This window comes from Danio aesculapii, chromosome 9 (assembly GCF_903798145.1).
Source record: "Danio aesculapii chromosome 9, fDanAes4.1, whole genome shotgun sequence".
NCBI classification, from domain to species: Eukaryota; Metazoa; Chordata; class Actinopteri; order Cypriniformes; family Danionidae; genus Danio; species Danio aesculapii.
This window is the reverse complement of record NC_079443.1, coordinates 15,880,359-15,906,417: the sequence shown is the minus strand read 5'-3', so window position 1 is coordinate 15,906,417 and position 26,059 is coordinate 15,880,359. Positions and strand designations below refer to the sequence as shown.

Sequence of the window (26,059 nt, the reverse complement as noted above, 5' to 3'; positions counted from 1 at the left end):
AAAAGAAAGAAAGAAAGAAGAAAGAAAGAAAGAAAGAAAGAGAAAAGAAAGAAGAAAGAAAGAAAGAAAGAAGAAAAGAAAGAAAGAAAGAAAGAAAGAAAGAAAGAAAGAAAGAAAGAAAGAAAGAAAGAAAGAAAGAAAGAAAGAAAGAAAGAGAAATGAAGGGAAATGACTTTAGAAAGGATTTAAAAAAAAAAAAGGAATAAAAGAAGGAAGGCTCTATTAGGCTCTATAAATTGCCTCTATTTTATTTATATTTATCATTATAATGTAATTAATGTTCTATAATATAATTTCTTAATATTCATTCATTCATTTTCATTCGACTTAGTCCCTTTTTTATCAGGGGTCACCCCTGTGCTTTTGAAAACACTATTGGTTGGGTTTAGGGAAGGAAAAGGGTGGGTCAGTCAATCGGTCAGTCAGTCAGTTATTGTGAGTCAGTCAGTCAGTTATTGTCAGTCAGTCAGTCATATTAGTTAATACATTACTCAAATCTAAAGTTGTGCTCGATAACATTAGTTAATGCACTTTGACTCTGAGTTAACATGAACTAGTGTTAATAAAGATGAATAAATACTGTAAGAAATGTATTACTAATTATTTGTTAATGCTAGTAAATACATGAACTAATGGACTATTTTTTAAAAGTGTTACTGATGCTACTATATAACTGCTGCAGGGAAAGGAAGGGCAAAGTCTGCTTATGTAAGATGGAAATGTTCCTCTATCTCCTTCTCTGGATGGTCATTCATCATGTGAGCAGAAGCAGTGTTGGATGCAGCAGGTTCAGGCAGGTCTGTGCGCAGGCAGTGGAGGGTTTAGGTAAGTAGGGCAGAGACAGTACAGATTCTCCCTCCGCTCTTCATACTAATGAGATCACACCATCCTCTGTCTGCTGACGCCTGGGAGCAAGAAAAGTGACGAAGCTCTGCTTCACAAACTGCCCTTGATTCCGGCTGCGCTTCTGCCGTTTTCCCCATCACATCTACATTTTGAAGCGAGCTTTACTCTTGTAATTTTAGCCCCGAAACAAATGCTTCTTGTGCACTTTGGTACACTGACTAATTCAGTCCAGATTCATTAAAAATATGTGCCTCGGCCTAGATTTTTGTGAAGTGTACCATGTAAAAAATAACACTAAATAAGCAGCTTTCTGCGTTTTGTGATTCATGTTTTTATTTTCCCCCATTTATTTATGGTGTTGAATTGCATTATGGTACCTTCCAACAACTTTTATCCTTGAGAAGTTTGAAAAGTTATTTTTATTAACATTTTGATTGTTTAAAGTGATAGATTGTCTGGGTTGATGTTGTATATTACGCTACAAAGGCCTTGTAATAAACTGCCAGTACATTTTCTGTTATTATACAGATGTATATATTATTTCTTATACATTATATTATTTCAAACTACTAAAATGTCAAAAAAAGTCAATTTTCAACATCAGAAAACAGAGCAGAGATCAAGGTCCCAAATTGCAATTCACAACCGCAAATAAATAGAAAACACTTGTGAACTGCAAAATACTAAAACTAATTTACTAATTTAACCTACTAATTTTCAGGTGCTGTATTTCACTATTTTTTTAGTTTTTAGTTTATTACCGGTTATGACAATCATTATAAGGCATTGATCTCTGCGTTTATCTCTGCAAATTCAACTGTATGGTTTAACATTTTGACATTTTAATAGTTTGAAACGACATATTGTGATGCACAATGCATCTTTACCACATAAAGTTGAAGTCAGAATTATTAGCCCCCCTGAATTATTAGCCCCCCTGTTTATTTTTTTTCTCCAATTTCTGTTTAACGGGGAGAGATTTTTCTACACATTACTAAACATAATAGTTTTAAAAACTAATTTCTAATAACTGATTTATTTTATCTTTGCCATGATGACAGTACATAATATTTTACTAGATATTTTTCAAGACGCTTCTATATGGCATAAAGTGACATTTATTATTATTTATTATTGTTACCAGTGTGTTTGCCTCATTCTGGATGGTTGGTGTACTGAGCTAATACTGTTTGGCTTTTTAACAATGCAATGTTGTTGCATGTGTGCCTGTTATAAATTAGCTGTGGCAATGCAAAAGGCATTAGAAAAGAAACATAAACATAATAGTTTTGATAACTCATTTCTAATAACTGATTTATTTTATCTTTGCCATGATGACAGTAAATAATATTTTACTAGATATTTTTCAAGACGCTTCTATACAGCTTAAAGTGACATTTAAAGCCCTAACTAGTTTAATTAGGTTAACTAAGCAAGTTAGTGTAATTAGGCAAGTTATTGTATAACGATGGTTTGTTCTGTAGACTAAAAATAACTTAATGGGGCTAATAATTTTGACCTTAAAATGGTATTTAAAAAATTAAAACTGCTTTTATTCTAGCCAAAATAAAACCAATAAGTTGTACTGTGAACTTGTCCTTGCTCCGTTAAACATCATAGGGAAATAATAAAAGAAAAAAAAAAAATTTTAAGGCGGGCTAATAATTCTGACTTCAACTGTATAATGCAGAAAAACGGTCTCATACCACACTAAAATTATCCTAAAAAAAGATTTTTGGAGCTCAGTGAGACAATACAACAATTACCAGTTGTTTTGGCTGCTGTACTACAATTTTTACTTTTCCTTTATTCCTATACAGTAATATGGGTTTATGTATACAGTACTATAAATTACATTTGAATGCTTGTTAATACCAAGTGAAAACAAGGCCAAGAAGACACACACTGGTTTCCAGTTGTAATTTTGTCACCTATAGAAAGAATCACAGAAAGATTCTGTTTGGAAAACATGATCAGAAGCTCTGATGAATCATAATTCTAAATCATCACCTCTAATATTAGTATTCGTATCTTCAGCACATATAATGCAGAAAAACTGCCTCATATCATGACAAAAGTAGCTTAAAAAAAGACTTTTGGAGCTCAATGACATAATATAACTATTAGCAATTGTTTTGGCTGCTATACTAGATGATTTTGATCAATATCAGTTATCATTTAGTCGCATATGGTAACATGGGTTCATTAATATAGTAGTACAAATCACATTTGAATTAATGTTAATACTAAGTGAAAACAAGGCCAACACTCCAGATCCCAGTTGTTGTAATTTTGTAACCTAAAGAAAGAATCACATAATAAATCTGTTTGGGAAAACAGGATCAAAAGGTCTGATGAATCATGATTCTGAATCATCTCTTCTAATATTAAATATTCACCCCATATAATACAGAAAAACTGCCTCTTATTGTGACAAAAGTAGCATAAAAAGACTTTTAGAGCTCAATGACTGAATATAACTATTATCAGTTGTTTTGGCTGCTATACTAGATCAATATCAGGTATTAATATCAGATTTGATCAATATCAGGTATCATTTAGACTTTTTTTTTTGGGTAAACTGTTCCTTTAAGTTGCATATGGTAATATGGGTTTATTAATACAGTAGTACAAATCACATATGAATTCATATTAATACCAAGTGAAAATAAGGCCAAAAAATAAATAAATAAAATCACTGAATGAATATGTTTGGAAAACAGAATCAAAAGGTCTGATGAATCATTATTCTGAATCATCATCTCTAATATCTTCACCACATTTATTAAATATCTTATCATGCCGAAAGTAGCCTTAAAAGACTTTTAGAGCTCAATGAAACAATACAACTATTACCAGTTAGTTTGAATGTCATACTACATCAGTCATATCACTATCAGTTATCATTTAAGTTCAGTCAAATGACTCAAAACAATGGCTGCAGTACTGTGCACCCATGAGAAAAGATGGCGCATTTCAATCGACCTACTTCCAGGTGGTTGTGTTACTTTGTCATTGACATGAATGAAATGCTACAGATACTGTAACCCCCTCTCGTATAGTGAATGAGTTAGTGCTGAGTGCGGGAATCTGCCATGCTTTAGCTTAGCATGCTAGCTCCATCTGCTGGCCACAAAAACGGTTAAAAGTAATGACAAAAGACTGAAAAATACACATCATACCATCTGATAAAATGAGTTCGCTGACATCAGATTAACTGACTGATTAAACTTTAAAAATGATAAATTAAATTAGCCATTCAGATACAGCAGTGAGGCAGATATTCAGGTCATAATGGCACAAGTTTATAGAAGCAGATTTAACCAGCTATTAGAAACATAAATGGGCCTTTTAGCGCAGCGTCCTTCAGCACATTCAGCAGCAGACTGCACAGCCGTGATGCAGCTTCAGGTTGTGTTTAGCAGCGATAATGCATTTATACTCATCGGAGAGGACTCACCCCTCATCACGTCTCTAATGGAGCGCCGGACAGCAGAGATTCAGGGGTCATGCTGAACTTGTGCCTCAATAAAACATATTCAGCAGCTGAAAGAGCTTTCAGGAATGTTAGACAAAACAGTGAAAGAGGTTGTTCTGTAATATATTACATAAGAAGAAGTTGTTTTATAGGTGTATTTGTTTTTAAGGTGTATTAATAGGTGTATTATTCTATTTGTGAGGTAAGCAGCTGCTAAGGGCCCCGGGGAATTAGGGATCTCAACGAATGCCAAGAAGCCTAAATTAATCAAAGTTCTTTTATAAATGTTCTATCATCTGTTGTAAAATCTGTCAATAACCAAGATTTTAATGTTATTACTTCTTTTCAAAACTGGCAGCTCTCAGGAATAGTGGAACTTTCCTTCCGTACTACTAATGCAACTACTAATGTTTTTTTTTAATTGTTAATTTATTTATTTAAATGTATTATATTAACTATATATTAAAATATATTTAACATGCAGTTTTTTTTAACAAAAAAAAAAAAAAAAAAAAAAAAAAAAAAAACTGAATCTACAGAGAAAAAGGACATTTATAGAGATAGAGAATGTTTTGAGTTTCAGTGCTTGGGCCCCATACCTGGAATTGCTTAGGGCCCCCAATCACTAGGTGCATCCCAAATTGCATACTTCTGCACTATTCTATGTCATTTTGTAGTATAAATAGTGTAAATTACAAATACTCAAATTACTGTAATTGAGTAGTTTTTCTCAGGAATTGTAATCTACAAAGTAGTTTTAAAAATGTGTACTTTTACTTTCCCTTGAGTACATTTTTAGTGCAGTATCAGTACTTTTACTCCACTACTTTCCTTCAACCTGCAGTCACTACTTTATTTTTTTCCTGTCTATGGGGATTAGAAAAATCAGTCCTGTGATTCCTGTGCAATTAAGTTGCACATAGAAAGTAAATCTCAAGACATGGGCGCTTTTTGTAATTGCAGCAAACAGTTTGGAAGCATTAAAAGTTTTGGACAAGAAGATGTCTTTACAAACATTAACCCAGACTGTTTAGATGCATCAAATATTATTACTTATTTTTGAAAAGTAATCTGTTACTTTACTCATTACTAAGGCCAGACAGAATCTGCGGACATTTTTTGCTATTTCTGCACAGAATTTTGTAAAAAAAAATCTGCGGATTTATGCGGAACGCTTTTGTAAGTATCATAACTAGAACTTAATATATGAAATTAAAAATAATACCTTTTTAACTTGTATTTAATGTTTACAATGCAAATCCAATTAGATCCACTTATTTGGTAAACAAATCAAGTCTCTCATAAAATATATTTACTAAAATACTAAAATGTTACATTTTAAACTGTATTGTAAATAAATCATATAAGCATATTCATATTAGTCAATATTATTACTGAAATTAATAAAAAAACTGAATAAATATAAATTTACACACATGGACACAAATAAATAAATAGACTCAATGATGGGCTAAAAATCTGTGGAAATCTGTATGTGCAGATTTCGTGTGGCCCTACTTAGAAACGTAATATTATTACGTATCTCGCGTTACTTGTAATGCGATTCCCCCAACACTGCATATTACTCCATTTCCCTAGGTAGGCGTCCAGGAGGCATCCAAAACAGATGCCCAAGCCACCTTAGCTGGCTTCTCTTAATGTGGAGGAGCAGCGGCTCTACTCCGAGCTTGTCCCAGGTGACAGAGCTCCTCACCCTATAAGGATGTGCCCTGCCACCTTGGAAAGGAAACTCATTTCGGCCGCCTGTATCCGAGTTCTTGTCCTTTCGGTCATGACCCAAAGCTCATGACCATAGGTGAGAGTAAGAACATAGAGATTGACTGGTAAATCAAGAGCTTTGCCTTTCGGCTCAGCTCCTTTTTCACCACAACGGACTGGTACATCGATTGCATTAATGCTGCCACTGCACCAATCTGTCAATTTCATGTTCCATCCTTCCCTCACTCGTAAACAAACCCCAAGATACTTGAAAATTTTTGACCTAATATCTTAGAAATTAAAGAATCAGAAATTAAAGACTAATTCACTTATTTCTGGCCATTTAGATTTTATACTTCACAATTCTAAGATTATACCTTACAATGCAATTATTTTCCTAAAAAAAAAAGAGAAAAGAAACTTTCAGTTTAAATTGTAATACAGTCGAAAATTCAATATATACAGTAAACTTGCTTCTTGTCCCCTCAAAATTGACATTTATACTTTGCAATTATCCCAATTTTTGATTTGTTACTAAAATATAAACTTGCTATATTGGGTGGCATTTATATATCGAATATACAGTCAAAAATGGATCAAAAATGTTGTTCAAAATTCTCCTGAATTAGTGTTGTTTAATGGTTTTAGTTTTCGTTTGCATGTTTTGAACCACTTCGAATGGTGACTACTGTATATAAACTAATAATTGTAGCAAATTATGTCAGAAAAGTGACATTTATTTTTTTATTCAGCGATGGAAGCAATATTTCGTAAAGAATTAGACTAAGACTGCTTTAAAAATGCAAAAGATAAAACAAAAAGTCATTCTAACCTTAAACTTTTTTATGGAAATGTTCTCAACCGATGTGCAAAAAAATTTTTAATTGACTCTAGCCCGTGTCTGAATGTTTACAATCCATGAAAAGCCTTATTTTTCATAGTTGTCATGGGTTGTTTTATATTCAGATAAGACCAAGCATGTACTGTAAAGATTGTGATAGGAAATATTCATGTTGACTGGACAGATTAAGAGTCCAGAATAAAGATGTGACAGTTGTCCAGGCTTCATGTGTGTAAAACGAGCAATGTCTGCAGGAATTAGCTTCTCCTCTCTCTCTCTTTCTGTCAGAACAAGGAGGCCTGCCTTACTAGCACTGCAAATGAGCTCTGGATTAATGTCATCATGTGCCAACTCCAAATGCCACCAGCACGTCTCCATGTTCATAGTCTCCAGGGCCCTGCTCGTGTGTGTGTGCATGTGTGTGTGTGAACATCTTAAGTGAGCATGACTGGCTGAAGCTATCATCATACCGCACTGCTACACTTCTAAAACTGTCTGTCACTGTCATAACACTTCACCCGTCACTTTTTTACTATGGTTGTCACAGCACCAAGTCCATTACTGGTGCAGCTTCAGAATGCTTATACATGTATTTCAATACCACTGCAAAACTATAGTGTGCAACTGAACATAATGATTTATTCATAAGCTAAATTTAATATACAGGACATAATAGCATGAATGACAAGTACTTGAAGTATACATTATGTACTGCTTTAATGTACTAAATGTCCTTCCCTTTTTTTTTTTTTACAAGGAAGTAATAATGGTATACTTTTTCAAAAATTGTGCTTTTTTTTCTTTATTGTTTCCATACCCCTCGAAAACAAATACAATTACTGATAGCAGCATTCAAAGCTGCTTATTAGTTAACTTTAGTATTTATAAATGCACAAATACTAGTATTAATGTAACAAATGTTGACATATACCAAGTTTTTCCAGTCACTTAATATTCTCAAATCCTGGCCATTACCAAAGTGCCTTTAAGGCAGAGGTCTCAAACTTGATACTTTGTGGCCCCCGCCTTAATTTGAAAGTTTAATGTTAGTGCAACCCGCGAGTTTGATTTGTATGGCACTTTACTGTGTTGTGTCCGGAGTTAAACGTACCTACCAATCATGATGGGGTATATGGTTCTAGGTGGCGGGACATTGGCTGTGCTTGATGCATATAGGGGCGCTCTGTTATTTGTGGAGTCATTTGCATGGCGCTGCTTGCATTATATTTGCATTGTCTCACACAATTAATTTTACGTGTATTTCTATATGATGTAAAAGCAGTCAAAACAAATGACAACACAGTGTTTCTTATTTTTCCATGGTGGAGAACAGTAAATATTATTATTATTATTGTTGTTGTTGTTGTTGTTGTTATTTTCACTATTATTATTATTAGTAGTAGTAGTAGCAGTAGTAGTATTTTTTACTACTATAATTATTTTAATTATTATTTATCCATTATTATTATTATTATTTTCATTATTTTTTCCATTATTATAATTTTTTTTTATTATTACTATTTATTACTGATTTATTTATTTTCTTATTAATTCTTAATTTGTTTAATTTTCATCTTATTTTGTGTTGTGTTTGTGTTTTCTTGTGGAAAACCTGAAAACCCAGCCTCACCCAAACTGTGCCTTCAGTCCCCAGGTAAATTGAGTTTGAGAGCCCTGCTTTAAAACAAGTAATTTCACTCAGCGGCCATCTTTGAAACATCTCTCAGGCAGTATGCTCGGCCATTTGTTTGCCAAGCTTATGATTGCATTACATATTTGTAATCACCAATAAAAATAAACAATAACTGTCTCATAAGTTTCGTTTTTAAGCATTCGAATCAAACAAAATCACCCTTTTTTTCAGCTTTGTTTTTCACGACACATTATCTTCCTCTGAATAATGATTGTCAGATCACGCTGATCTTCAGAAGTAATTCACCACTTGGTTTTGATGTCGAATCTCCTCCAAAAATGAAAGCCACTCTTTGTTTACACTTTGTAGGGTGTTTGAGTAGTTGCTGTCATGTGATGAGAGTTTGACAGGATGGACTGTACCTCGCATTTGTTTCATACAGGTTACAAAACCAAACAGCATTTGTTTTCAAGTGTAGTTGGTTCATTTAAAATGACAGATTTCAAGCTTTATTTGGACATATTTCTCATGTCTGTGAAGCAAGTATTCACTGAGATTCCAGTGTGTTTGTTGACCTCAATAAACTTTTTTGACGGCTGGTCCAAGCTTTTCCTCTGGAGAAACGTCAGTCTATGATTTATTACAATTGATTGTTAGTTTGCATTGAGATCTAATTACTGTACATCCAACCAACAACCAATGGAATAAACCAAAACCTCACTGATAATCTTTTTAATAATCAATTTCAGAATGATTTCTTCATCCGTTTTGTCATGACAGTTAGCCTACTTGGCGTCACTCCTTGTGGCTGCAAATAACAGTACAATGTGAGCATGTCAAGTATAAAAGCCTCCGCAACTCATGGCTGTACATTAATAATGAAGATGGTTGGCTTTAGGGTTGTGGTAGGTGTACACATTAGTAATTATGGTTGGGTTTAGGTTTGGGGAAGGAGTAGACATTAATAACTGGTTGGGTTTAGGTTTGTGGAAGGAGTATGCATTAATAACTATGGTTGGGTTTGGGTTAGGTGTAGACATTAATAACTGGTTAGGTTTAGGTTTGGGGAAAGAGTAGACATTAATAACTATGGTTGGGTTTAGGTTTGGGGAAGGAGTATGCATTAATAACTATGGTTGGGTTTAGGTTTGGGGAAGGAGTATGCATTAATAACTATGGTTGGGTTTAGGTTTGGGGAAGGAGTATGCATTAATAACTATGGTTGGGTTTGGGTTAGGTGTAGACATTAATTGGTTGGGTTTAGGTTTGGGGAAGGAGTATGCATTAATAACTGGTTGGGTTTAGGTTTGGGGAAGGAGTATGCATTAATAACTATGGTTGGGTTTAGGTTTAGGGAAGGAGTATGCATTAATAACTATGGTTTGGTTTGGGTTAGGTGTAGACATTAATAACTGGTTGGGTTTAGGTTTGGGGAAGGAGTATGCATTAATAACTGGTTGGGTTTAGGTTTGGGGAAGGAGTATGCATTAATAACTGGTTGGGTTTAGGTTTGGGGAAGGAGTATGCATTAATAACTGGTTGGGTTTAGGTTTGGGGAAGGAGTATGCATTAATAACTGGTTGGGTTTAGGTTTGGGGAAGGAGTATGCATTAATAACTGGTTGGGTTTAGGTTTGGGGAAGGAGTATGCATTAATAACTATGGTTGGGTTTAGGTTTGGGGAAGGAGTATGCATTAATAACTATGGTTGGGTTTGGGTTAGGTGTAGACATTAATTGGTTGGGTTTAGGTTTGGGGAAGGAGTATGCATTAATAACTGGTTGGGTTTAGGTTTGGGGAAGGAGTATGCATTAATAACTATGGTTGGGTTTAGGTTTAGGGAAGGAGTATGCATTAATAACTATGGTTTGGTTTGGGTTAGGTGTAGACATTAATAACTGGTTGGGTTTAGGTTTGGGGAAGGAGTATGCATTAATAACTGGTTGGGTTTAGGTTTGGGGAAGGAGTATGCATTAATAACTGGTTGGGTTTAGGTTTGGGGAAGGAGTATGCATTAATAACTGGTTGGGTTTAGGTTTGGGGAAGGAGTATGCATTAATAACTGGTTGGGTTTAGGTTTGGGGAAGGAGTATGCATTAATAACTGGTTAGGTTTAGGTTTGTGGAAGGAGTATGCATTAATAACTGGTTGGGTTTAGGTATGGGGAAGGAGTATGCATTAATAACTATGGTTGGGTTTAGGTTTGGGGAAGGAGTGGACATTAATAACTGGTTGGGTTCAGGTTTGTGGAAGTAGTATGCATTAATAACTATGGTTAGGTTTAGGTTTGTGGAAGGAGTATGCATTAATAACTATGGTTGGGTTTAGGTTTGGGGAAGGAGTATGCATTAATAACTATGGTTGTGTTTGGGTTAGGTGTAGACATTAATAACTGGTTGGGTTTAGGTTTGGGGAAGGGGTAGACATTAATAACTGGTTGGGTTTAGGTATGGGGAAGGAGTATGCATTAATAATTATGGTTGGGTTTAGGTTTGGGGAAGGAGTATGCATTAATAACTATGGTTGGGTTTGGGTTAGGTGTAGACATTAATAACTGGTTGGGTTTAGGTTTGGGGAAGGAGTAGACATTAATAACGATGGTTGGCTTTAGGGTTGTGGTAGGTGTAGACGTTAATAACTGATGGTTGGGTTTGGGTTAGGTGTAGAAATTAATAACTATGGTTGGGTTTATGGGTTTATGTTTGGGGAAAGAGTAGACATTAATAACTATAGTTGGGTTTTGGTTTTGGGAAGGAGTAGACAATAATAATGATGATTGTTGGCTTTAGGGTTGTGGTAGATGTAGACGTTAATAACAGTGATGGTTGGGTTTGGGGTTGGTGTAGACATTATTAACTATGGTTGGGTTTATGTTTGGGGAGGGTGTAGACATTAATAACTATGGTTGGGTTTAGGATTGTGGTAGGTATAGACGTTAATAACTGTGATGGTGGTGAAGAAGTATACATTAACAACGATGATGGTTGGGTTTAGGTGTGGGGTAGGTATAGATGTTAATAACTGATGTACAGCGCCATCTTGCTGACGACATAGTTTTGACATGTCTTTATAACCTCAAGTTATGCCTCTAGCGTACTACAAGTTATGCCCCTAAGGCCCCTTCATGTTAAGCCGTGTCTTGCAGTCCGCAGACAGACCCTACCCAGCTCATTGGCTGCTGAGGCGACAGCAACCAATCACCTGCACTATAGCTTTAAAATCATCTGCAACTGGGAAACATACATCAACCTAGCATCATTGCACACTTATTGTATGTATTTTGACTTTGGATGTGGTTGAAAGAGGACAAACTCAAAACATTTCAGACATTTAAAAAATGCAAGTATAAATTAGGTCAGACAGTCTCTTCCCTTTCTTGTGCAGTTCTCCCAACAAGGACAAGACATTATGCTAATGAATGGAACTGTATTTTAGATATCTAATAATATCGTTTTCCATTGTCTTCTTCCTCCTCTTTTATCGGTCAAATACAATACTGACTCGAGAGCATCAACAGTGTCCTCAGGTAACTCCGACAAAAGCTCATTTCACCTCCGAGGAGCTGTTTGCTTAGCATGTCAATCAGGTCTGCCTGAAATGACCTAGGGAGGAGACAGGAGGCAGCGGTCGTACCTCTCTCTGTGATCCGTCATCCTCCACAAACGTCTGCTTTACCTCTGTCTCAGGAGGGATTCATTATATGAACAGGCATTAGCAAACGCCCGCTGAGAGGTTTGCTCTCTGCAAATCTAATAAGCACTTACAGGCGAGCCAAAGCGGTGGAGGATCAAGGCTGAGGAAGGAAATGTGCTTTTTTTAAAGAGTTTACACGAGTGACGCCACATAAATATTTCATTGGGGACAGCTGCGTGACATGATGTACAGCTGTGTGCGGGAAAAAGGCACTGTGCTTAAGACAGTGATTCATTGCGCTCATAATTGCCTGAGCTGTTGTTGTAGATGGAGTCGAGGAGTTCTGCATGCTGACTGCTACATATTCCAGCAACAGGTCTGTGGCGTGTTTGCAGAATAGTTGTGATGCGGGAAAGGAGGTGTTTATGTTTGTTTGGACTTGTTTAGCTCTGTTTCGGTCTTTGAAAAAACATGAGACGAGTACAGGATTGTTCCATTAGGCTCCTGATGAGCGAGAGGATATGATGTCATGCGCTGTCTCTGCTGTAACTAATGGCCACTGAAAAACTCACCAGAGATTCTTGTCTGCCTTTTATATAAGCACTGTTAATGCATTACAGTCTTTTCATTCAGTCAAAGCAAATAGCTGTCGTTTGATATCTTTTTTTTTTGCTTGCTTGTTTGATTGGGGACATTTATTTATGTTCACATGGAGAAGGGGATGTTTTGGTGTTAAACATGACAAAAATGCTTGCTTGCGTGATTATTTATCCAGTTTAATGGCTGCTGTGGAGATTGTATAACTGTGCATTCACACAGAAGGTGGCGAGAGCGTCAAAGTTCGCTCTGGCTGCCCTGACGACAACGACCTCCCTGCTCTGCCAATTTCACTTCATTCGTTACCTTGATCTCATATTTAAAGATGCCGTTGCAGCATATTAGGTTGTGAGGTTTACCTGTATAGCACTTCGCTAGCTGGCCTCCGTTATACTGAGGTCATGCAAGATGTGGTTAATGTGTAGCTGAAACAGTGGTGACTTGCATTTTGAGACTTTGAGATTACTTATTGTTATGTATTCAAATGTCAAAACAGAAATATGATTTCAGCACAGCGGTTAACATGGATGGCACACTGCAAGAAGGTTCTGTGTTCATGTTCTCCTAATATCCTTGTGGCTTTCCACCAGGTGCTCCAGTTTTCCCCCATATTTACGGCTGGCCATACACTGTGTTAGTTGTGAGATTCTTTTTTGTTGTGGGTTTTACATGAGCCAATGTATTCTCAGGGCTAGGTTGTGGCAGTAAGGACATCTGCTGGTAAAACATGATAAAGTGACCCCTGATAAAGGAAGGGTTTAATCTGAGTGAGTGAGTGAGTGAGTGAGTGAGTGAGTGAGTGAGTATGAAGGTTCAATACAAATTTGTATATATGTATAAATATTTGAACTCAAATATTAGCAATTTCTTTGATTATTTTTCTAATATTTCATTAACCCTTGTGTACTGTTCATTTTAACTACCCTTTCACTATGTTTGTGGCACTTTTTGCCCCATTGACTTCCATTATATTGACATTTTTAAATGATTGCAAAGCCATGACAGCATACAATAACTCAGTTAAAATAGTTAGGTTAAAAATACCCCAACACATAACCCAACTATAGGTTATTATAGCACCTTCCCAAATATAGGTTATATTAACCCAATGCATTAGGTTATATAATACAGCCCAATGCATTGGGTTATTTTGATTGAATGTTATTATATTTGGTATTAGCACATTTCCATTGTTTTTCCATTGTGGTTTTACTATTGCTACTATTACTAGTATTACTATTCATTTTATAATTATGGGTGAGTAAATAAATAACATGCAATTTTCAAAAATATTGAAAATGGTTCACTTCCATTACATTTTAAGTTCCAGACAATTCAGTTCCAGATGTTTTTGTTTTTGTTTTAATAAAGATCGGCTGTGAAAAGCATGTTAGTATCATTAATACTTAAAAGTGCTGGTGAAACAGATATATAAAAAAAAACTACACAAAGAGGTAATTTGATGAAAAAAACAACAATATTATTGCGTTAGAGCATGAATAAACTTTATAACGCAAAAACAACATTACGTACGCATTATAATACAGCTGTTCTCTGTCAGTTAAATCAGTTGACTGTTGAAATTCAAAATGTTTAACCCAACTGGTTGAGTTATTAAATAAATAACCCAATAAAGGTTTAAAAATAACCCAACAAAGCACCAAATAATTGACCCAACTTGTTGAGTATTAATAAATAAACCAATAAAGGTTAAAAATAACCCAACAAAGCACCAAACATTTTACTTAACTTGTTGAGTTATTAATAAATAACCCAATAAAAGTTAAAAATAACCCAACAAAGCACCAAATATATTTCAACTCAATCATTGCGTTAAATAAATAACTCAACGTTTTTAGAGTGCATGCATTCTTTATTGGTGGTGATTTTCCCTGTTGTGAAGAGGTTAAATCCAGTTCTTTTCCTCTTGCTTTGAGCAGATGTTTAGTTGAACTTTCAGCTAACTTTTTAAAATTAAATAGCGACAAAACTGAAGCCCTAACTTCTCAACAGCACTAAAAGTGTTAATTTTACAATAGACATTGATAACAGCACAATTCTTCCCTCTGTGGAGGTAAAGAGTTTGGGTGTCATCTTGGATAGTACACTCTCATTTGAAGGTCACATCAATAATATTACACGTACTGCATATTTCCATCTGCAAATCCTCACTCATCTCCGCCCTTCTCTCACAACCAATAACACAGCAATTCTTATCCACGCATTAGTTACTTTACACCTTGACTACTGCAATGCACTTCCTTTTGGGCTTCCTTTCAAATTTCTCCGTAATCTCCAACTGGTTCAGAACCATGCAGCTTGTGTCATCTCTAGGACTCAATCTCACGAGCAGTCACACCAATCCTCTATCAGCTTCACTGGCTTCTGGTAAAGTTTTGTATTGATTTTAACATATTACTTCTAACTTTTAAGGCACTTCATAATCTTGCTCCTCAACATCTTACCGAACTTCTCCATATTTACATCCCTTCTCGCACTCTAAGATCAGCCAACTCCTTCTCCTTGGTACCACCACACACTAGATTGAGCACAATGTGTGACAGATCTTTTAGCTCTATGGCTCCTCGGCTATGGAACTCATTTCCCCTAGATCTAAGAATAGTGATATTCTTCACACTTTTAAATCTCATCTAAAGACTCATCTTTTTTAGCAGGCTTTCCTTTAACAATTTTTTATCATATTATTTTATATTCGCAATGTTTTTATACCTGTTTGGTCAATGCTTGTTTAGTAATGTTTTATTATTTGTTTTAATTTGTTTTAGCATGGCTGTTGATGCTTATTGTAAGGTGACCTTGGGTGTCTAGAAAGGTGCCATTAACAAATAAAATGAATTATTATTATTATAATTAGAAATGTGTCATTTTTACTGTCGATCATCAGTTGGCACCACTGCCTCTTTAGATAGGCCTGTCCAAGAAAATTTCTAGTTTTCATATGCAGTTCTATGGAGTAAAACAGCAGATTATCATGTGCGTGTGTGCATAAATACACTTACTATGTTTAAGTTCTGAGAGCTAAGGGGCTTATTTTGATTTTCTCAGAAATATCAAGGTAACTGCGCAAAGGTGTTTCTTACACTCCCACACACTCACATACACACAAACACTATACTCCATAGAAGCCAGAAAAGATTTTTTTTTGCACTGCAACTGATTATCAACTGTAAAAATTAATAATCATATATCTTCTATAGTGCATTGACTTTGCAATCAAAAAATGTCATTATAATGGAAGTCAATTGGGCAAAAAAAGCTACCAACATAGCAAAAGGGTAGTCAATTTGCCCAGAGTTTCAAAGCATGTTTTCAAAATAAGTGTCAAAAACAGATTTGTCACCAAAAATCATTCTATTTGCTGAAACATAGAGAAAGTTGTGGCCAAATAACCATCTACCATCTGTAAAAAAAATATTTGACTGTTTTTCTTTTCTTAAAATAGCTTAACTTGAAGTGCTGTAAAAAAGATTGAAAAAAAAAACTTCTTTTAAGGTACTTTATGATATGTTACCATATGGCAACAACGTCCAACAGTGGATCTAACTTAGAAATTTCAAATTTAAAACTTTCCTTATAATTAATAATTTTGTTGTTTGAAATGACTTAATTGGTGTAGCAGTATTATAACACAGAACCTATAAATAACACCTTATACACACTTTCCAACAGCTTTCATTTATTTCATTATTTTTTGCTGAATATTATGGAAAACAATCATAATATTGTATTATCATGTATACAACATACAGTAAATATAAATATTTCCTCCAGTAAATATTACAACAAATAAATAACAAGTCTAGTATATCCAGATGCACCAGAATAATGTAGCTACAAGCTAACAATGTTTATGTATATTATACAATATACTATACTACGCCTGTCTTATCTGCCTCTGAGCTAACTTATCTGAATTGTCTCTATCAAATGTCCAGTCTGCATCATTCTCATGGTCAGTAAAACCCATGTCACCCTCATTTTCATCTGCAGGAAGAGCCAGTTCTGTCCTTTTCTTCTTTCACTTACCATAGAACATGGTGGTGCTCGCTAATACACTGTTCCCAGTATTGATATCAATTCAAAATAATTATTGTCATTAAAACTAGATTTTATCCATAATGCAAATGCCATTAAAGGGCACATAGTTTACCCCTTTTTTATGATTTAATATTAATATTATGGTTCTTCTGAGTGTGCCAGTTTAGGTTCAGTTCAAAACACAAATCAGATTTTTCTATTATAATGTGTTATAAGGTGTCGTTTCGGGGGCGTGGCCACAGCTCGCTGTTTTAGGGATGTGTTGCTTCATATGAAAATTAGTTTCAAATTCCCACAAAACGTAACAAAGGGGCGGAGCCAAGTGTTCCCCCGCTCTGTGTTTGCAACAGAGTCAGACAGGCAGACAAAGAGAAGCAAGCAGCATGAATAAGAGGACCAGCATTCAGCCGTACATGTACGCCTCGGACACAGACCAAGCAGAGAGTTCACAGTCATTTGTGTCTTTGTATAGTTTTTCAGCCATCTGTGTGCTAGTTTAAAGTTCCGAGAGTGTACACCGACACTAATAACCACGCACACTGAATTAACTTTGACTGAGGCACTGGATGACCCGCTTAGAGCCGCAACACGGAACACCAGACACGGACATTTGCATGTTATTTAAAATAAAGCTGTTAAGATAGAGCTCTGTGGCGCGGCAGAAACATGAAGTTTCCCGAATCCTGGCTGGGCGCCGCGGACAGCCACGGACAGCCACCGACTTTAAGCTCCGTTGTGTGTACCCTGATAGAAACCTATGTTTAGAATTCTAAAATACATGGCGTTGCGCGTTGCCGAGCGGCGCTTCTGTTGTGGGCCTGCAGGCAAGTTCATTATTTTATTTCCAATGGAGCGACACTCACGTGAGGCAAAGGCGCTCGCACTTTCAAACAATCTAATCTAAAAATAGAGCAAGGTTGTTCCTTTTGTAGTGACATCGATTTGACTCACACGTGGAAAATGGTGGACGTGAAATGACAAACTGAGGATTAGGTGACGCGTGCCTGACAATCAATTCGGTGGGCGGGGGGACCGCACTCCTACATCAAATTGGTCGATCTAAAAACTGCTCCAATTGGTCCACCGTTTTTATGTTGTTAAATTGAAAAAAAAGGACTGTGTGTGTTTATATCACCCCAATATGACGGTCTATGCACTCTACTTACACATGTCTGTCCAAACAGCTTGAAAAGTAAATTTTTCACCATAGGTGCCCTTTAACACATGACTAATCAACATTATATTACTAGCATTCATGTTGTTATTGCTACAACTTAAAAGTTCACAGCTGATCTTGCTAGCTAGCTAACCCATTGCAACGTTGCATGTTCCACTATTGCAGAGTGTTGCCATTTGGCAACACACACACATTTGATCTATTTATAAAAAAACTAATTTGATTTAAAAAAAATTGTGTTGTGAATATGTCATCATAACTTACAGGAGTTGATGTTTCAGATTTTTTGTGGATCTGACATAATTTCATCCTTTGGTTTTATTGACGTTTACATTTGCAATTTAGCAGCTACTCACAATTAACACAAGACTGTCAGAAATCGTGCTACAGAAAAACACTGCATGTCATGTGACTTAACCAAAGCACATCATTGGCTACACTAAGGTCTTCTCTTTCCAACAAAAAAAATATATATGTTGGTCTTAAAGAAACAGTGGCAGGGAAATGAACATAAATATCATGTTGCCATATGGTTACGCCATGCAGTAGAGGGTTAAGACTCAAAATCACCACAGAGTGGAGGAAAACATCCCCGACAGAACACAAGGGTTAAAAAAGAAAGATATGAACAAGTACAGAAAGAATATAAACACTGTGGTCACTGCTGGTTTGCTATTATTGATGGAAAGTGATGCTAAATGTGGTTATATAAGTTCCATGCACATACAATATACATAATAGAAAAGATAAAATGATGCCGAGGCATGTTTTGGCACAGAATCCATGCAGAGAAATGACGAAGTCTGCAGGGCTGCCAAGGAACATAGGTGGCAGAGCTTAAGCGATGACTGTTAGCGGCATACTGATGATGTAATGGATTGCAACAGGCACCCGGGCTTGCGCACTGACAGCTCTTCTTCTGCACTTGTCTCTCTCCACAGACTGTCTACAAACACTGGCTCTGTGCCCAGTTCTTCCACACCACACAGATGCACTGCAGCAACAGGATCCCCTGCAGGAAGTACTGCCTGGAGGTTCAGCAGAGGTGCCCCTTCATATTGCCTGACAATGATGAGCTCATCTACGGAGGAAGCCCCAGTTTTATATGCACAGGTGGGCAGCTTGACCTTTCCATGTACAAATAAATCACCAGTGCTTTCCTCTCCTTCAGTGGACTGGAGTCATTAGTGTGCTTCACTGCACTGTCAGTTAATCTCAGTCTTATCGCATCTTATCTGTCTGTCTGTCTATCTATCTAAGGGTGCCACGATCCTCTAAATCCTCGATTCGATTACATTTTTGATTCTAAAGTCACGGTTCGATTCAATTCTCGATTTTAAAAAAAAAATTGAAAGCACAAGCTATGCCATTTTAAGACTTTTATGCAATATAATAATATATGAGCTTTATGCGCATGAAGTCATGAAGCTCTGTGTTGCTCTGGAGGTCCAGCAATCTGTAGTCAAGGCTACTAAACGTGCACTGCTAAGACCTTCAATAACTTTCTCCTTCACATATTGTACATGGAGGGTATCACCACAGTTGTGAGATGCGCTCTACTTGGGATTTCATAGCACGGTTCTAGCACGCTAATTAAAGGCCTAAAACTGGAGTTTTTTACCACTGTATAAGGTCGCATGTCCGCGGCTATAAATACTCCTACCGAGCTTGTAATTGCCTTAGCAAGTGTTGAGTTACTTAGAAGTTTTATTCCAAATGAAGTTGGGAAAGTAGTTTGTGTTACACTTGTCGGTTTAACAGATAAATCTATGTTTTTGTGGTGCCTGCGAAGATGCCTTGCCTTGCTAATCGTGCTGTCGGTGGGAAAATGTGGTTTATGTACATAGCAGACCTTGAAAACGTTTTTTTTTTTTTGTTGTTGACAACACGTACGTTACAACATAACTCACTGGAAATCCAACATACTGTACTTCCACACTGGCGATTTTAGTGAAAGAGGAGGGGTTTCAAGTTCTGTCAGCAGGTCTTCTGCGTCTGCAGTTGCCATACAACTGTTTGTTGTAGCTGTTATGTAGGTTGACTTGCCAAGCACTTCATGTAGCACTTCAAGCCAAGCTGCCGTGACATGGGGCGTGGCAGCATCGACGATTCCATTTTTTGATTCGATAATCACCATGAGCATGAATATCGATCGATTTCGATTTAAAATTGAAATCATGACACCTTTACTATCTATCTATCTATCTATCTATCTATCTATCTATCTATCTATCTATCTATCTATCTATCTATCTATCTATCTATCTATCTATCTATCTAACATATAAAAAAAAAAATTTAACACGGATAGTCTAAAACAGCAGAAGCCGTTACTAATTCACCGTCACTTTAGAGATAATGTTTGAATGATTTTCTATAGCGTAATGTGAAGCGGCGCTTCTGGTGTGTCCCTCAAGGTGATGATAAAACAGCTGACTTTGCTCACATTTTAAGATTATAAGGCTGAACGTGACTTGAAATGCCATCCGTCTACAGAGATATCTCCCTACAGTCTGTTACAGTCTACAGTATTTCTCTGTTGCCGTCTGTATTGTAACAGGTGCCAGGTGTCCTAACGTTTACCCGGAGACTTTAAGGAATCAAGAAGCATTTTCTAGACATGTAAAAATATTGTTTTGTTTTTTCAAAATGATAAGTCTTATTTAAAGTGGTGTTAGTGAAGCCAGCAGGGGGAGATCAACCTGCGGTCAGTGAGAGTCCTAATGCCCCAGTATAGTGAAGGGGACACTATACTGTCAGTGGGTGTCATCTTTCGGATGAGACGTTGAACCGAGGTCCTGACACTCTGTATATATTAAAAATCTCATGGCACTTCTCGTAAAGAGTAGGGGTGTAACCCTGATGTCCTGACAAAATTCCCTCTATTGGCCCTTACCCATCATGGCCTCTCAATTATACCCATCCACTGAACTGGCTCTATCACAATCCCTCCACTCCCTCTATAGATGGTGTGTGGTGAGCTCACTGATGCCGTTGTCGCATCATCCAAGTGGATGACACTGGTGGTGGTGTGGAGAGACCCCTCTCTCTGGATTGTGAAGCGCTTTGGGTGTATGGCCATACATGATAAATGTGATATATAAATACACATATTACATTACATTACATAAAGTTACAATAAAGTTCCTTAAAACAAGACAGATATTCTCACAGTGAGGTAAAATAATTTTGTAGGTTTGAAATAAGATTTTTTTACTTACCCCACTGGCAGATCATTTAGATTGTTATAAGGAAAAACTCACATAATTTTGACGGATGTCAAACTTTTTAATGTCTTAAACATGCTTCTTGATTTAATTATATTTTGATATTTGAACTAGAAATGAGACAAAGAATCCTAGTAAGAAAAGCAATTTTGGGATAAGGTCACCTTTTAAGCAAAGCTTCCGGGGCTCCTATATGTCATTTCTGATTATGAAAAACATTTTAAATTCAAGTGAACTTTAGAGACTACAGTGATTAAATTGCTTTTTTCTCATTAGACACTGAGTCATAACCACAATTGTGTGGTATAATAAACAACAAAGGATACATTTAAGCTTAAGGGTAACCAGATGAAGGCATCAGAGTAAACAGGATGTTAACAAACACTTGGTCTGGAACATGTAGGCAGCATTTTCCCATTAGTACCCTGAGTAATACTCAATACTTGGTCTCTGTTTCCACCTTGTGGCTGAAACACAAACTGCAAACTGCAATATTCTGTCTTATATTGTGTGCCATTATTGAATGAAGGATCACAGGATCACGTCCCAATTACACACACCAAGACGACTCAGTTGATTAACAAATACAAATTTATCTTTAAATTATGCTCCATTTGATTTTAATAAGGATGCTGATGATAAGTATGAGAATACAGATATGGCTGTTTGTCAGGGTATGCTGAGGGCATACAGTATGGCAAGCCTTTTCAACATTTAAAGTGCCCCTATTAAGGATTATAAAAAGTCAAAGTTTGGTTTTGGGGGTCCCCAATAACAGGCTGATATGCATGCAAGCTCAAAAAACACTTGTTGTCTTATAATATGCATTTATTTTTACCTAATTATCCCAAAGACTCCTATATGATTTGTTCAGCGATTAATTTTTTCAAAATACTCCCTTGCGTGATGCTAATCAGCATAGATTGGTTGACTACAAAGTGTGCAACATGTGTCGGGAATGAAACACCCATCACGGCACACAACAAGTGGGCAGGACAAAGTTTTATTCAGACTTCACAACAAAATACCTAAAGTTTCGAAAACTTGTGAATCATTTTTACACTTTTTTTGTACTTTCAGGTTGAAACCTCACCTTAATGTTTTCATTCACTTATAGCTGTGTTACACACTGCATGGAAGGTAATTTTCAAAAACCCATAATAGGGGCTCTTTATAAACCATACTACAGTAGTATCTATTTTCATGCTACTCCCTTTTTAGACTTTAGTTTAGTCAATGCCTACTTGTGCTTATTCGTAAAGTACTTTTTAAAATACACCAGCACTTTATTGATTTTTTTATTTTATTTACTGGTATAGTTCTTATTTTTTTAGATACTAATATTAATTCATTAGACACAGGAACCTATTATCAGATACTAGTTTTTGGTAACAAGTAAAAATGTCAGTGTTAAACAAATGTAAATTTTTGCCATTGGCTTCTATGGGGATTTGTCTTGGGCTATTATCAATTCTGTTTTGACTAGTAAGTTAGGTAGACTAGGTAGACTGCTTTGACAAAATCTACATTGTGAAAAGCACTATAGATATAAAGATGAATTGAATTAGGTAGTAGTACTTACTATTTACTACTAATTACTAATACCTGTCATAAGATAGTTGTACTATCTAGTAGATATACAGTAGTACACATTTATTATATACTAGCACTGATTTTAAAAGGTTACTGTTACTTTTTCTAGTTGTTGTATTTTTTTTTCTAGTAAACAAATTAAATTGATCTCTACTGCGGACATTTGGAGTAGTCATAACACAAGACGAGTAAAAAAAAAACAGATCAGATCTAACTAGTAAGATGTTAATTGTTGCTATAATTACAAAATATACTAGTGTAAATATGTACTAGTATTTAATAAACAACTAGTACTGTATCTCTTAAGTATTTAATGATTATATATCATCCTTTAAATAAGTACTAGTGTTTAATGAACGCTTATTTCTGTATAAAATTTGTTGCTTACTTAAATGTATTTGTTACATTATATTATATGTATATGTTAAATTACTTATGTTATGTTACTTAACATGTTAAACAACAGAATAACTTATACAATATGTGCTGCTAGTTACTAGTACCAGTAGTAATGCTAGTAATGTACTAGTAAAAACTACTATGCATATATGATGACTGAGTACTGCAGTATCTATTTAATAGTTATTAGTATATAAATGGATCAGTATCTAATTCATAAGAATTAGTAATGAATAGGCACAAGTAGCCATACCTAACGAGTAAGGAGCTAATGAATAAGTACAATTACTAAAGAATAGGAAAAGAATAAAAAAAATTATTAAAAAGTAAGCACTAGTACTGATAAAACTGATTAGTTTATATTAATCACATCTTTATGACTTAGCCATTGATTTAGCAAAGGTAGTTAGCAATAGCTTGTGTTAATGTAACTATTAAAGATACTATTTTTATACACTTGCATTATTATAATTCTGAATCAAGCAGTATATATGGTTACACTTTATTTTGATGGTCCGTTTGTTGAATTTAAGATACATTGCATCTACATGCCAACTAATTCTCATTAGATTATAAGTAGACTGTTAGGTTGGGGTTAGGGTTATTGTAAATTGACATGTACTAGCAAAGTTTCTTTTAGTCAGTCTGTTGATGGAGCAGTATCAACAGATATTAAGCAGACAGTCTACTAATACTTAAATGGACTATTAAAATAAAGTGTTACCGTATATACAATACCAACAGTACTGAACTCTTCACTAGAACGGCAAACCTACAAATGCCAACACGACAGAAACATCTGTAAATACCCACAATTACAGACAGAAAATGTAGTATACAGACAGAAACATTTAATACACCGAAATTCTTATTTCCACTTCTTTTAACTCACTTATCAAAAATGGGTTTCTTACTTAAACTTTTTGCCTCGTTTCTGGTCCAAATATCTAAACATTCTTAAATCAAGAAGAATTGTCTACAACAGTTTTTAGAAATAATAATGTCAAAATTAAATGTATTTCCCTTAAAAAATATATATATATATATATATATAATAATAATCTGACAATGGGGTAAGTAAAATAATCTTGTTTTCAGTTTCGGCAGATTATTTTGCTTGTTTTACAGAAAAACCCACTTAATTTGGACTTCTGATAACAAACCAATTTATTATTTTACTTGTCTAGAGATTGTTTAGATATTTATCTAAAAACAAGATAAAAACTCTCAGGGTGCTTTCACACTAGCACTTTTGGTCCGCACCCAGAGTTCGGTACATTTAGCTAGCGTGAACGTTATCTTCTGAACTCGGGTGCACACACATGAACCGTACCCGAGTCCGCCTGAAAGAGTTTGCACGAACTCTGGTCTGGTTCACTTCTGGTATGAATGCAATCGTACCACATAACGGAAGTGAACGCCACTGTACAACTAACTATCGTTTTCATAATGTTCATTCGTGAGTCTGTGTATCATGTACTGTACCTTGGTGACAAGCGGGACTAAGGCAGGGCAAACACGGTGACAATGTCTGCTTGTTTCCCCCAAAAACAGCTTCTGAAGACATTGCATGATGTTCTGAACATTTGTAATGTTTTTATTAGAAAACATAGAAAGATAGACACGAGTAGCTTTCTGTACGTCCAAAACTAAAAGACTCAGTAAAAGCTGAAGACTGCGATGTGCGGATGTACACAAAAAGACAGCGTGAACACAAACCAACCGAGAAGGTGGCAAGGGGGGGACAATAGAACTTGGGTAAGATCCAGGAAATTGAACCAAGTGTGAAAGCACCCTAAGAAATCATTTTTTCTCAGTCCTTATACAGTTTGACACAACGAATGAAAGTTCACTTTAATACAATACAATTTTCAGCTCTCATCATTAATTCATATTAACTACAATTATTATATTTTTCAGATATATATTAGGTAAAATAAATTCATTCCATATAATTTGCTTTTGCATAGTAGCATGAAAACAGATAGTGTTACTGTTTTATGTTGTTTTTTAGTGATAAATCAGCTTGCCATATAGGACACGCACTATTGTAAGTGCTGAGTGTGAATGAGTGCTTTGGCCTCCCAATGGCCTGCAGGCTTGTGCTATAATGAGACCCACTGATGATGAATGGGGAATTGAGAGCACAAGCGCACTGGCCGGCTGAGTGGTCAAACTTTAATTACCTGGCCTTTAATTGCTTTTAGTATCTCCACTTAACGCGGTCTCGCAGTGCTAAACTTTACAGCACCATATGCCTCCATCATCATCACAACGTGGCCATAAACACCTGTCATTAATGATGTATGCGTGGCAAGGTCAAGTGGAAAAGTAGATGATTTATTGGACTAGTTCACCCCAAAATTAATTACCCAGCCTCAGGTCATTGCGGCATTCTTTGTAGTATGTGCTGTAGTTTTTCCTGGAGGACACATGAGATATTTTTGAAATAAGAATGCAGACATTCCTTTTTGAGTGAACTACTGTTACGTTTTTTTTTTTTTAACAACTAATAATTTATTCAGAGGGCTGCAATATTTATGTATGCAATGGCTTGACTATGCTTCTACTATCGTGAGCATGATTTTTATTTATTTTATTTATTTTTGATAGACAATGTGTCAAACATTTTCCGTGATGCAGGTTACAAAATGAAGCAAAACTCATTCATTCCTTCACCCTTCAGCTTAATCATCTTAAAAATCTTCTTAGAAATTCTCTAAAACACTTCAACTTCTGATTTCAATGAATTTAAGTAATGACAACTTGTAGTCTTTATGCATTGTAAAGGTTTTTTAAATTATTAAGTTGCAGTGTAATGCATTGCATTGTAACGTGTATAATTCATTTAGATGTAA

General features: G+C 35.6%; 1 protein-coding gene across 1 annotated transcript in view; it reads left to right on the top strand.

Moving 5' to 3' along the window:
- LOC130235342 (NALCN channel auxiliary factor 1) overlaps positions 1–26,059 on the top strand; it is a 244,846-nt gene that overhangs the window by 208,368 nt on the left and 10,419 nt on the right. Inside the window, exon 2 of the mRNA XM_056465907.1 lies at positions 18,924–19,095. Within this exon, the coding sequence (XP_056321882.1) occupies positions 18,924–19,095 (172 nt within the window). The remainder of the gene's footprint in view (positions 1–18,923; positions 19,096–26,059) is intronic.